Source organism: Cheilinus undulatus, linkage group 8 (assembly GCF_018320785.1).
Source record: "Cheilinus undulatus linkage group 8, ASM1832078v1, whole genome shotgun sequence".
Taxonomy (NCBI): Eukaryota; Metazoa; Chordata; class Actinopteri; order Labriformes; family Labridae; genus Cheilinus; species Cheilinus undulatus.
In genome coordinates this window covers 35036716-35051535 of record NC_054872.1, presented here as the reverse complement: position 1 = coordinate 35051535, position 14820 = coordinate 35036716, and the positions used below count along the sequence as shown (strand labels likewise).

At 37.3% G+C, this 14820-nt stretch overlaps 1 protein-coding gene and 1 long non-coding RNA gene across 2 annotated transcripts; both read left to right on the top strand.

The window, feature by feature from the left end:
- Positions 1-933: 933 nt before the first annotated feature.
- LOC121514163 (meprin A subunit beta-like) lies at positions 934-9178 on the top strand. Its single transcript, XM_041794262.1, has 9 exons — positions 934-1058; positions 1357-1535; positions 1737-1955; positions 2790-2954; positions 4196-4423; positions 6224-6673; positions 6764-6937; positions 7060-7162; positions 9127-9178. Exons 1-9 carry the CDS (start codon positions 934-936, stop codon positions 9176-9178), a joined length of 1695 nt encoding a protein of 564 aa, XP_041650196.1.
- Positions 9179-12456: 3278 nt separating this feature from the next.
- Positions 12457-14438, top strand: LOC121513766. The gene is made up of 5 exons (XR_005992233.1): positions 12457-12560; positions 13397-13441; positions 13709-13756; positions 14000-14044; positions 14136-14438. It is a non-coding gene; the product is annotated as an uncharacterized LOC121513766 (long non-coding RNA).
- The last annotated feature ends 382 nt before the right edge of the window (positions 14439-14820 follow it).

The following is a 14820-nucleotide window of genomic DNA, read 5'->3' as shown; positions in this document are numbered from 1 at the left end:
ACTGTAATGATAGCTGCATTTGATTATGACAGCTCATTTGGCAAAGCAGTTTGAATGTCTTTTTAATCATGTATCTCTCTTATACTTATTTATCCCATATGTGCCTATAAAAATTTCTCATTGGATGTTTTCGGTTTTATGGATTTCATAAATCAGTTATGGTCAATATAATTTGACTTTTTGACCAAAAAAAAACTGCATGGGAAAGTGGCACAGAGAAAGACACTGTTGAAGAAAACTCATTAAATTTCAACTAGAGTTCCCCAAAAGGCATGTGGAAGACTCCATGGTCAAGTGGAAGAAAGTTCTTTGTCTTTTGAGACCAAAATTGTGCTTTTTGGCCATCAGACAAGATGCCATATTTGACAAAAACCAAACACCATAAACTCACCATCCCCACTGTGAAGCACGGTGGTGGCAGCATCATGCTGTGGGGATGTTTCTTAGCAGCTGGCCCAGGAATACTAAATACTGACTTGACATGGGTCACTCATTTAATATTACACACTCTGATCAAATTGACATTACTTTGTAGAAATCTGTTTACACTTGGACATTAAAGACTTTTTTGTAATGTTTTTGTCCAAAAAAAAATTATATTGACCATGATTGATGTATACAATCAATAAAAGGGCAAATCATCCAAGGGGATGAATGCTTTACAGGCACTGTATAAGAACACTTTAAAAGTTGACAGTTATCACCTTAGGGAGCTGTTCATCCACTTTACTGACACCCAGCCCTGGGAGCTGTTTCAGACATTAATGACAGCGATATGTACACTAAAATCTGCCAGACCTGGCTAGTCTGACTGTACACATTAATGAAAAAACGTCAAAAGTTTCCAATGTTCACCGGAAAATTCACATAATCTATTGAATTTTAAAAGTGCTTTATTTTTGTTCTCTCCCAAAAACAATATTCCTTTGAACAATGAAAGACATGAATGCAAGAGGGGTGATCGTGAGAGCCCTGGACCAGTTCAGGCTGAAGTCATGCATTGACTTCAAAGTGTGGGACTCTGAGACGTATTACATCAGGGCCCAAAAGTTAAATGGGTATGTATTTCTTCCTCTTTTTCAGTGTGTTTGGTCTTTGTCACTACTGTTTGCCACATCTCTAAAAACACTAAAACAAGACTAGTCTAAGGACATTTATAAAGATGTGGTCAATTATATTTCAAATCCTGGAGTCTTTGTGGGTTTTGTGACATGTTTAATTAGGATAAATATCTTTTTGGAACAGAGAATTCCTGCACAATAATTTTAAGAGTCTTGTGTTTTGATCAGCAGGGAAAAATCAAGTCACTGTTATGAAGTGTCTTTACAGATGAGTGTTTATTTCCCCCTATTTCAGATGTTTCTCATATATTGGGCAAGTAATACCCAATGGACAAGATCTCTCCATCGGGCTGTACTGTGACGAGATCTCCACCGTCGAGCATGAGTTCCTCCACGCTCTCGGCTTCTACCATGAACAGAGCAGATATGACAGAGACAATTATGTGACCATTCAATTCGAGAACATTCAAGAAGGTTTTATTTCTTTTTTAATACACTTGTTCTTTATAAGCGTTTAGTAAAGCCTGTCTTTAGCATAAACACATAAGTCTTAAGGATTTTAATCAGTGTTCTTGTCATTAAGTGGTTAAGTCACATTTCAAAGTCCGATCAATGATGAAACAATGTTTTTGAATCATCTTTGCTCTACTATAACTGTTTTTATGTGTCATCCAGGGTTTGAGGGTAACTTTAATAAAGTTGGCAGTGAATCCAGCACCACCATGGGAGTCAGTTACGACTACCTCTCAGTGATGCACTACGGCAAGGATTTTTTCACCAATGGAAACGGGTCGACAATAATCACCAAAGATCCTGCATTCCAGGAGGTTATTGGTCAAAGATTTGGAATGAGTCCCAGTGATGTTCTGGAGCTGAACCTGCGCTACGGGTGCAGTAAGTACTTGGAGGTCAAAATGACCAACAACCAGTTTTAGAACATTTTTCTTTTCTTTCCTAAACTAAAACCTGTCAAATCTGTGAAAACATGACATGCTATGATCACAAGAAAAGTATTTGCTTGAATCAAGTCCAAATATTTAGTCATTAAGTCATCATGATAATATCATAAATGCTCAGGTTTTAATTTATCATACAGATTAGACTTAGAAAAATGATAGCAAAAAAGGTACATTTTCTAAACCTCACCAAAGATCAACAAGTCATTGCTTTTAGGTGCTTTATAAAATTGCAAAAAGAATGGGAATTGCTAAAAAGAGCCATCGCCCAAGTTTTTTTCTCTTTGGCTAAAAGTCTGAATAAAGTTAAGTGACTAAAATTTTGTAAAGTATGGAACTTAAATGGTCCTGGAAAAGAAGGTGGTCTCTTTGTTTTCTAAGAGGAAACATTTAAAAGGATAATAATAATAATAATAATAATAATAATAATAATAACAATAACAACAATGACAATAATATTATAATGCTGCTTAGTCTATGTTGCTACATATTCCACTATGCTATGAGCAGCTAAGCAGCTGCTTTGCAATACCAAAAAAAATAAATAGATAAAATTTAATCTCAAATGGTGATTCCTAAAAAGAGCTATCACCAACTTGTCACCTCTTTGGCTAAAGTTTGAAGGAAGTTTAGTGTCCACACTAAATGTTGAACTTCTATGATGAATATACCAAAATTGCACAATCTAATGATTTATACTCTTTAAAGCTGAGAAACTTTGATATTTTAACCTTTAACCCTGAAATCCTGTGTTCTTCATTCTCCCCCACAGACTCGACCATTGCTTTTATGATGTACTGTGGCTTTTCTAATTCGACCACTTGTCGGATGAGCACGTGTGCAAAGGGTGGCAGAGGCTGGGAACTTACCAGCTCTGTGACTGCTGGCCCCACCTCTGACCACACCGGTCTTCCTGGAGGTGATGGTGCCACTACCGGTAAGATTAAAATACTAACATTTGTTACAGTGCAATAAAAAAATGTATTTCACATATCTTAAATCGCATCCATGGAATAAACTACATTAGTAATTGAAGGAGTTCTGGGGACTGAATGGTTCAAAGCTGGAGTTGGTAACTCAAAACAAATAATTCATAGCTTTCCATTGATGTCAGACACTCATTGAACCTCCTCCACCAGGCAAGATAGGCTCCCTACTACTGTAGATTGTAGACAAGTTGATGGTTTCATTTTCCACGTACGTGCTTCAGCCAGTCTTATTTATCTATTCATCTATTTATTCCAATGAAAAAAAGTTGCTGCCTTGCTGAATGCACCAACAGATAAGAAGACAAACTCAGCTTATACCTCTACAGAACTCTCCTCCAAGCTCACAGACTCATACTGCTGTTCAGATACACTGAGACGGAGGAGCACATAGCCAGTAGCCAAAGCTTGCACTGTAAAATAGTGCCACAAACAGAGGCTGTCTTTGTGAAAATCATGACACTTCAAATAATTTTATATAGCGTACAATAGAGCCAACATTGTTTTTGAACTGTTTTTACCTTAAACTCACTAAAATACATTGAGAAACTCTACTCATCTGTAGTGCTGTAAAGCTTAGCTTTCCTGCCAGTAAAACCAGGGGGAAAATGGGTGAAAGGAGGCAAAAATGTCCAGTAAAGGTAGTGAAATAGTATTAAAAAGTGGCCAAAAAAAGGTCAAAAAAGGCAAAAAAAAAAAAAAAAAAAATAGGTAAACAGAGGCAAGAAATAGGTGGGAAATGGCAAAATGAATTTATAATGTCTAAATTGTGGGGAACAAAAGGTAGTGAAATAGGATAAAAAGTGGCAAAAACTGCATTATAGTAAATTTTGGTCAAGACTGCACAAATAGTCATAACAGAAAAATAAACATTTCTTAATTTTGGTAAAAATAAGTATGCCCTTTACTTCATCCAAGACATTAAAGATTGATAGTGTATGTAATTAATGAGCAAAGCAAATGTACATAAATATCACAACCACCTCAGACAGTGACAAGCTATGCTGTAAAGAGGACAGCACCATATAACTACTGCTAGCCAGCAGCTGCCTGCCAACTGTGGCTGTAGATGTAGATGTAGATCATCTATTGTTACATGTATGTGGGGGCTTGATGAGGGTCACCCTTTTTCTAGTGGAGGGTCGTGTTTTCAAGCCTTTTCATACCATATCAACTTGTGATGACGTTACAGGTCAGGCTGGCGACTTCATGTATGCCACAACAGAAACAGGTGAGGAGGGAGACTCAGCCTGGCTGGAGACAGAGAGGATGAGTCCTAAGAGGGAATGTAATGTTCAGTGTCTCCAGTTCTACTATTACCACAGTGGGAACGAGTCAGACGAACTAAACATCTGGATCCGAGAGTTTGAGGATGAATACGACGTCAAAGGATCAGTTCGTCTCGTGGGACAGATCACTGGTGATGTATACTAATAAAGCTCAAGACAAATAAACTTTTAAAGTCCCTGTAGAGTGAATTTGTGTCCAAATACACTAGATATATTGGATTAGGGCTGCTGTGAATATGTGGAAACACAGACCTACTGTATGTGTGACTGAATTTTGTATTTAGTCCGTTAGAAAGTTATTCATCTCTTTCCTGGCTTGTTTTAATTTGGGCTGGACAAATATAGGGACCCACTGGTCCCTATGGGGCATGACCCCACCCCTAACACTACAATGATATAAAATCAGTGAGCAGTTCATCTCAGTACAGTCTGTTGTTAGCAGATGTTGCTGCCTTTATTGAAAGTTGACAGCCATCTACAGGCTGTGCTTTTGTTCATTGTGAGATAAATCTGCCAAATCCATCAGCCTACCATTTATTAAAAGTATCATGATGGAGAGAATTGTGCCAGAAAACAGTAAATTTAACCCCAACTTCTGTCGCTGCTCTGGCACAGAGAGTCAGCTGTGCTCTGATCAGAGTTAACCATAAGGTCAGGGGGCAGGCTAATTGCCGGAGCACTTGTCTGTTTTTCACTTGAACCAGATGCACAAACATCTTACCTGTTGAAGGTTTGTTTTGACCCATATCTTACTTGTCTTTAGTCCTGGATGATTAAGCAGAAACAGTTTAATCCTTCCTTTTAAAAGTCAGTAAAGTATCTGATGACAGACACGTTCTATTCCTGCCAAGTCTGTCCCAATAAAAGCCTCCAATGCTAATCATTATTGAAGACTTCTATTTTGAAGAGTAACATCAGGAAAGTGTTTGCAGTGTTTTCAGAGTGTTTTCAGCAGGAACTTAACAGCAAAGACATCTAAGCTAAAGAGGGACATAACTTCATCTTATAAATAATACCTGAGGAGTTAAATACAGGATGAGTGTACTGAAGATGTCAAGATTGCTTTGTTTAGGTCATCTTATACTTCACTGCATACAGCACAACTATGGTGTGGGTACAGTATTGCAAAAATGAAAAAACTCTAGGTGGCATTTAATGATGCATTTAGGGTTTTACTCAGGCATCCAAGATGGACAAGTGCAGGCCATATGTTTGTAAGCAGTAATGTGCCCACTTTTCATGCTATTCTTAGAAAGTCTATACAGAGTTTTATGTGTCGACTTAACCAGTCAAAGAATGAAATCATTATGGCCCTAGTGATACCTGCACAGAGTGACACAAAATACACATCATTCTTCTGGAAGCATTGGAATAGATGCCTGTAAGTGTTTTAAATCTATTTGTTTTGTTTTTGTAATGTCTGTGTTCTTGTATGTATTTTATATGGACCTGAGTCTGGAAATAAAGTTTATCTATCTATCTATCTAAACTGAGACTATCTCTAAAATGTCTTACTGACAGGATGTAAATGTGATTGTCGCTCCAGTGGCTGACACAAAGAGCTGTCAGGTCCAGCATAGCAGACAGAAGATTCCTCCAATCAGGGTGTAGAATTTTTTCAAATCTGGGAGGATTGTATTTCTCCTTAGTGGGCGTGGCTTCAGATCATTCAAACGACACACCCACACAACCTAGAGCAGATTACGCTGCCTCACTTTTCATGGTTTTGAAGCTTATTTTTATTCACTTCGAAATGTTTTTTAAGACTGAAACTTGGCCTGATGGTTCAGAACACCGTTGCCTGTCATAAAACAAACATGAAGAGAATTTTTTTAACCACTTCACAGGGACTTTAATGAAAGTTAAACATGAAAGAACCCATTTATTTAGACATGTTTTAAAGCCCAGTTAACATATCTCTCCTATTTCAGGTCCACCAAAAGATCACTGGCAGCTCAAGCACGTCTCCCTGAATGCCACCAAGTCCTTCCAAGTGGAGTTTGAAGCTCGTAAAGGAGCAGGAATCTCCGAGGGTGGCTTCTCCATCGATGATATCAACCTGTCTGAGATTGAATGTCCACATGTCACAATTCAGATTGATAATTTTGAGACGGTTTTGAAAACTAGTCCCTATGGAACAGCAGTGTATAGCCCACGGCAGTACTCCAGTGGAGGCTACTCGTACCGCGTTGGGGTTGTGCTGTACAATTCTTTTTTTGGCTTATTTGTGCAACTCTTGTCTGGAAAGTATGATGATGACCTGGAATTTCCTGTCCCACGAAGGCAAGTTAGTTTTAAAATGGTGGATCAGAGGCCTAACATCCTTCTGCATATGTCCAAAGAAAGGAGTATCACTAGTGACCTCAGTGAATCCAGCACTGGTAAGAAATCCAGTCTATCTTTGGCACACTTTCACAGTCTGCCCTCTTTTGTCATCCACACTCAGTGTTCCATATGCTTGTTGTGAATAGGTGCCCTTAACTGGGGAAACCCACGCGAGGGTGGAACTCCATTTGTAGATGAGAATAATGAGACCATCTATAAAGGAGATCCACTTGGCGTTGACTTTTTTGCGCTGCTGGAGGACATGAGACCCAGAGAATACCTGAAAGGAGGGAGTGCTGTTTTTGCCTTCAGCTTCCAAGGCAAGATACAAATAGTTTTAGTGCTAAACATTATTGAATAGATACTTTGCACATCCTTTAAATTAACACACCTAAATTAAAGCTCTTTATACAATATTAATGACAATTTCTTCTTTTATTAGATCTCACTCCTCTGGTAAATGGAAGTACTCTGCCATGTCCTGAGTTGACACAAGTGCCTCTGACACATCCTTCAGATCGAGATGACGGCCCGTGCTCAGCAACGTAGGACTCTGTGTTTTCAAACAGTACTTTTACATTCATATAGATGAGTTGAGCAACTGTTATAGTCCTGAAATCGGACACCCCCATGTCTCTGTATAGACCTTTTGCAGACACGCCCCTGTAGGTTTTGTGCAGATGAAGTCACATGACATTGAAGAACCCCCAGGAAGGCCGTGTTTTCAGTTGTTTATGGCTATGCCCAGTGTTCACAGTGCAAAAAAAAACATTCTTTATGCTCAAGCTACTTTTGTGTCCTATCCATCCATCCATCTTCTTTCGCTTATCCGAGGTCAGATTTTACTTTTGTGTTCTAAAAGTAATGAAATATTTGGGGAGGGGGGAAAAAAAACAAACAAAAAAAACAAAAAAACATAGTCAGTAGTCATCTGCACCTTGCGATATCAGTCTATGCAGTCTAAATTTTCATTTTCAAAATTACGATTTATATCTCACAATTTTGACATACTGGCTTATGATTTTGACCATTTATCTCATAATTTTGAGCTTTTATCACATAATGCCAAACATTTTGTTATCATTTTAATTTACTCTCACAATTTTGACTTTTATGTCATGATTTTGACTTTTTATCTTGTGGTTAGGACTTCTTATCCCACTAAAACGACTCTTATGTCAATAATTTGACTTTTTTCAACAATCAGGACTTTTAATCTTTTCATTATCTCTGTATTTTGACTTTTTGTCTTATAATTATAACTTTTTGTCTTTTTTTTTTGGACTTTTTATCTAGCAATATTGTATTTTTGTTTCACAGTCATGACCATGAAATGACTTTTTAATCTCATAATTACTATATAAATATAAAGTTCATCTCTTTTTTTTAGATTTATTTTTGGGCATTTTTGTGCCTTTCTTAGATAGAGGAGGACAGTGGATAGAGTCGGAAACAGGGTCAAGAGTGGGGGAGAGACGTGCGGTAAAAGGGCCTCAGGCTGGATTTGAACCCAGGCTGCCCATGTACATGGGGAGCGCCTCTAACAACTAGGCTACCTGCTCCCCTATATGTAGTTCATGTAACTGATTTTCATCTGAAAAGTTTGACTTTTATCTCATAGTTTTGACTTTTCATCTCATAATTTTGATCATGTTTTTTTGTTTGCTTTGTTAGAGTTGCCTTACTTTCATATGTACTTTTTAATTAGCATAAATGGGCTTCCATAGTTTCAGAACTTCTTCCATATAGTATGACATTTATGTCTGCAGTACATGTAAAAGCCACATGGGGGAGCTGCCCCACATCACACATGCCCTCTCCACTATAATGAAATGCAAAACGAGGCTCTACCAGCCACTTGATGATAGGAGATCTGCACTTAGAGTTATGGAGGCTTGGCCAGTTAAGAAGAAACTCTTTGTCCCAGACAAAAAAGCTACTAGAGGCCAAGCATGTGAAGAAAGCCTGTGTGATGGAGGTAAAGGGCCACTTCACTTCTATCACACATCACATTGTTTAGGATTGTTTAGGATTTAGGATTTAGGATTGTTAAACTGAAAGTGCCCGATCAAGACCACAGTCAGTGAAAAATTACAGTTAACCAAGCCAGCACCATCCATCAGCTCATCCAACCAGCTGAGGATGGCACAGATGGCAGACTTGATCAGCAACTTTGTGCAGAAAAGTGATGCTTTTGTCTAACATACATTTACATTTTTAAAGGGGTCAAAAACATCTATTTATGCACAGTTAACCTTCTTAATGATTTAAACATCAGGCCAATTTTAGATTGGGTCAGGATGACTTGGACCTCCTGAAAAGTGAGCCAGCAGAAAAAAAATTAGGGAAACACTGACATAGACGATCAATGACAATTAAAATAATTCCCAGGGAGTTATTTTTATCACAGATGAATTGAATGTAGTCTCTAAGTTATATCTAACCTAAATATATGTAAGCTGTCACCAAAACTTCAAAACTGATGGACATTTCTTTTCACTTTTTACAGGACCACGCCCCCCACCACCATGGACCCACCAGAGAAAACTACAGACAAGTAATCAGATTTTCTCACGTCTAAGGCCCTATCCACTGAGTTAGAGACCCCATATGTGACTTCAGGTGTCTTTTAGGGATGTAACACGACTACTCTTCATCAGTATGCATCGACTTGCAGTGAGGTTGACTCCCTGCTTAGTTCTTGCCAGAGGAGACCCACCGTGCTGCTGATTTCTATGAGTTACTGCAACTCTGTCAAACTGTAAAATATTTCTTTGAAACGTGTATTTTAACTCTATGTAGTCCGGCCCATTATAGACACTTTGAAAGTGTGAAATTCAGTTATACATAAGTTGAATTAACACTGACAATTTTGCTGTCTATTTTACTTCATTATAGAAGTGTGATGTTATCTGAACAACCTGGTTTGAGGTCTATTCTCTTGTTGTTCTTGCCAACAAGGAAAGATCACATTTTACTGAATAACTCCTGAGTAGCTTCTCAGTACTTAATACTTAATGTAAGCTTTGGATTGCATACATTTTCTTTTACTTGAGTAAATTTATAGATCACTACTTTTACTTTTATTTAACTAAATTTTAAGCTGAGTAACTCTTTTACTTGAGTACAGTAGTTGTGTACTTTTTCCATCTCTACTTCAAATGAAATAATAACATTTCACTTCTTTAAAGGACCACGCCCCCCACCACCATGGACCCACCAAAGAAAACTACAGACAAGTATTTAGATTTTCTCACATTTCACACCTGCAGATATTTGTTAGCAGAAATTTGCTTTTGTTTATTATAAAGATTAAGACTTGTGATAAACCAGGCACCAACATTTGATTTTATTTCTTGTTAAAAATGATGCTGTGCTTTTTCATAGGATCCATCCCACCACCCCTTATCCTCCTATCCCAACAGATGACAGGTTTTTACATTCATTCATATTTCACTCTTATTTTGTTTTCAATTATGCAGCTTATAATTTAAAAAAAAAACAATTCAATGTTAAATTAGGCCGTAACATTTGATTTTCCTATGGCTTATACATGATGTTCTGCATTTCTCAGGACCCCTCCCCCCACTGGTCATCCTCCAAGAACAACAGATGACAGGTTTTTACATTCATTCATGTTTCACACCTAAAAAAACATATCTGTAAAACAATATAGCTTGTAGGGCATCTTTTTATGTTTCTTTATCTTTTCAGCCTTTTTAGTTATAAAGTAGCAAATTATTGCAAATAATTGATGATGCATTAAGCAACAACATTTGATTTTGCAATGGTATATAATTGATGCCATACATTTTTACAGGATCTATCCCACCACTTATCGCCCTCCTAGAACAACAGATGACAGGTATTCAAATTCACTTATTTCACACTTTCTGTGTGCTGGCACCTGTAAAACAGGGATTTGTTTAGCAACATTGTTTGCCCCCGTCTGTGTTGCTGCAGAAACACCTTGTATGCTAAATTCTGTAAGTTTAGGATGGCGAGTAAAAGGGACCTTAGACCAAAGAGGGTGGAGTGTAGACGCTTCAGAAACACAGAGATTGCTTTCAGAAACACCTCGAAACTCAGGGATGGGTGATATTGAATGAGAAATTAATCCTTATTATTTTATAGGTTCTCATTAAAGTGCAGATAAACAATACCACGAAAGACAAATTGTTTGAGCAATAGAATTAATTTGTTATATTAATGTGGCAAAAGCTCAGAGTCCCAAATACAAAGAGAACTGTTAATGAGATAATTTTGTGGAAAGAGACAAACCACTACCAACCATGCTGCAGTTTTTCTTCTTATTCAGTACAGGTTTATTAGTTTAGAACCAGTTTTGGTAAATGTTAAAACTAAGCTGTCAGAATTGACCAGCTAAACAACAGTCTCATCAGCATGAAGATGAAAATCACATGACAGTTTGAACACATTTATGTGAGATCATTGATGACAAGTAGTTGCATACCTTTACTTAATATGGTTTAGTAAAGCCAATAGACATATGTCATGATGATAGCCATTTAACCAAGGTCTTTATTTGATTATTAAAACATTGCAGCGTATCAAAGAGCGAGCAGAGATCAACAGCCTTGAAGAACAGAGAGCTCGTACATCATTGTCTCATTCTTTTGACACAGCTCCACTGTGGGCATTAACCATATCCTCCATAGCATTGACAGTTATGAGGGTTGACATGAAATGTTTGTGAAATACCAATGTTAACATGTACATCGACATTTTTAACACTATGCATTTTTTTCCCCACAGGATCCATCCCACCACTCATCGTCCTCCCAGGACAACAGATGACAAGTATTCAAATTCACTCACATTCACAGTATTTTAGTCCCTGTAAAAACAGTCTGTTTAAAGATCATGCCTATCATCTTCATATGCAACTTCGCTGTTCTGCCTCACATTTTTGGCTGTGGGTTACTTTGACAAATTTATTTGGTGTTTTTGAATGTAGCCTAATTGTTTGTCTTTGTGTTTTTGAAATATGTCTGCTCTATGTTGTGTCTTAATTTAACCCCTGGAACCCCAAGCCAGTTTTTGCTGTTTTTTGGTCCTCCTGTATTTTTTTTTGTTTGTTTGTTTTTTGTTTTTTGTTTTTTTGTTTTTTTTGGAATCTCAGGTGGAATCTCAACCCTTTTAAGCACAACAAAGCTATAGCCATCTATTTTTCCAGGACACCCTGGACTATCAGAATATGTGTGCTGCATGTATGCTAGATGAATATATCAAAAGTTTTTGACCAAAAAGACAGAGCAAAAGAACAAAATAGAGATTGAATCTCAAATTACAAATCACACCCAGATTGATAATGAACAAGCATTTCCACATCTGTATTTAGTTCCTACAGGCCTTGTCTATCGGGAGAAGAAAGAACAACTTGCTAACAGACACACAAAAGAAACTATCACTATCAACTCTCCCTGTAGAAACGTTTTTCACATGTGGTATTCCAGTGTGTAAAATACAAATATAGGAGCTCAGACATCCTCTTTACATTATTCAGGCCGTAGAGGACTTTTATTTTTTTTAACCCGTTTTTCCAAATTGGCGGATAACTATCTTGTATCTTGCTGATCTTTGGCTGTCCCTGATTGGCCGCTGCCACAAAGAAAACAATAGAAGAAGAAATTGGAGCATCCTGATTGACCGACAGGCTAACAGGAAATTGTTGTCTTTCTCTTCCAGTGCCAAAATGAAGGACTTACAGCAACACTGCTAACTTTTTCATCACATTAACCTCCTTAATAGTCACATTATCATGGATTTAGCTATGTGGATTTGTTACAATGTCATTTAGTTAACACTTGTCATATGACTCACATCTGGGAGACAGATAAGTGTCAATGGTGTTAAAGACCTTGCCAAGGGGCCCACACTGGATATTGACCAGGATTTAAAACCCCAATGTCCTGTATGGAGGTCAGTGTTAATTAACTAAAACAATGCCTAAAAATATTCATTGACAGCCTTTTATTCCATGAGAAAGTCTAGACGAAGACTAGCCAGAATAGATCTTTAATGACTAAACCAACAAAAAGTAATATTTAGTTTTGTCATTATGACTAAAACAAGACCAAGATGATATTTACTTTTCATTCAAAACCCATGATATTTCTCCACTGTGGGAAAATCTGTCAAAATACAATGTATGTGTAGCTCTTCTGCCTCTGGCATGATGCATAGAACACACTACCATGATTTGGTACCAGATTAAGGCATGAGAATAAATGCTTGGACTAAAAGTTAAGACTAAAATGCGAGGACATCTTATGGACCAAAACCAGACTAAAATGTCTTTGAGTTTTCGTCGACTAAAATGTGACTAAAACAAAAAGAAATGTAATCTAAAGACTGAGACTGAGACTAGAAACAAAGATAGCTGCTAAAATGAACACTGATGGAAGTTAGTGATGTAAACTACTGAGCTAACCAGTCCTGAGTCTCAAAGCTCTGAATAAACACCAAAGTTTGTGCCTGGAATAAAAATGCTCTGGGATGAATATAAATGCCAGGAGTCCTCCATAGACTGACAAAAAGGTAAGCTTCTGATCACAGTTTAATCCATAGAGATCCATCTAATGGTTCCTGAGATATTCTAAAGAACACATGGGATCATCGGCGATCCAATGGGGTTCGCTGTGTTGCTGCCTATTTCTGAAAATCTAAAACTAAAAATAAACAGTAAATTAATGTAAATCAATGATCTTCAGTAAAACAGACACTTTATTGAATTAATGATTGTATGCTTTTAACAGGATCCATCCCACCACTCATCGCCCCCCTAGAACAACAGATGACAGGTATTCAAATACACTCACGTGTCACAGTTTTGGCTGATATCACATCTTTTCTTACTTCAAGTAAAATAAAACATCTAAACTGAAAATGACCACACATCAGAAGCTCTAATCTGCTCCAAGGAACATGCAGTTTTCTTCTATAAACACCTTATTTTTTGTGCACAAGGTTATGAACATTTACAGCTTGTCATTTAAATGCATTCTAGATGGACCGAGCATGTTGTTTAATTAGAGTCTGTCTTAAATGTAATGCTTTGCATTTTACAGAATCCATCCGACCACCCCTCCTTGTCACAAAACAACAGATGATGACAGGTAAGTACATTGTCATATTTGACATTTATCGTGATCTGTTGGGAAAAAACAAGATCTCCGTATAACTGTGCTTTTTTTTTTTAAAGAAACAAAAATATAGAACTGCTGAGATAATTAAATATGAATAACTGCAATGCTGATGACAGACCTTTCACCTTTTATAGCCTATATCATCTTTCAAAAATAGATGTCATATAAATAAAACCATAACATGCCTTTTAAATGATGCAATGTGTTCTACAGGATCCATCCCACCACCTATGCACCTCCTACAACAACAGATGACAGGTATGCAGCAGTGAAGCATTTTCTATTCACCTCTTTGTATCATCTTTGTTTTTATGTATGTTATCTTTGTTTTCTTTTTTCTTCGTTACAGTATTTTCGGCTTCTCTCCTGGCTTGTTGTCCTCCCCTGTGCTCACCTTCCTGTTGGCACTGATGCTCCTGATTCACTGATGTGCATGACTGCTCATCTAAATCTCTCCTCTGCACACAAACAAGACTGCATGTGCATGGGTACAAATAGACTAATACCTCTTTTAAAGGATTTTCTTACTCATTTTTACGGTGATAGAAGTTTCTAATAAAAAAGAAATACCTGTGATTTGTTTTGTTAATGATGTTTGTGATCAGGGATATATTGATCACAAGCTACAACACAGAAGTTAAAAAAGCCTTGAATAAGAGGGTTTGTTTTGGTGGCGGGACCATTGTTGGGTGATTTTTGCAAATCCCTTCAGCAGGTTGTGGAATTTTGTGCAATACTGTGCTTCAGATTAAAACACTTTACAGCAAGTTTTGTTTGGTGTCTTCATTTTAAAAATAACAGCTAATCCTGCTACACATGGGCATAGGTACAGGCCTATTAAATCTTTCAGGACTTTAGTGCAGTACAAATGTCAGACATGATATAAACATGAATATTGTTATTTTGTTTACACTTGTTTTTCCACATGCTATAGCTGTTGTGTATTTGGATTAGCCTCAAGCCTTTCCTCTCAGACATTTTTCTGCTTAACCTGCTTCACTCTGAACGACAGGAAAGAACTTCAAGAAGTCACT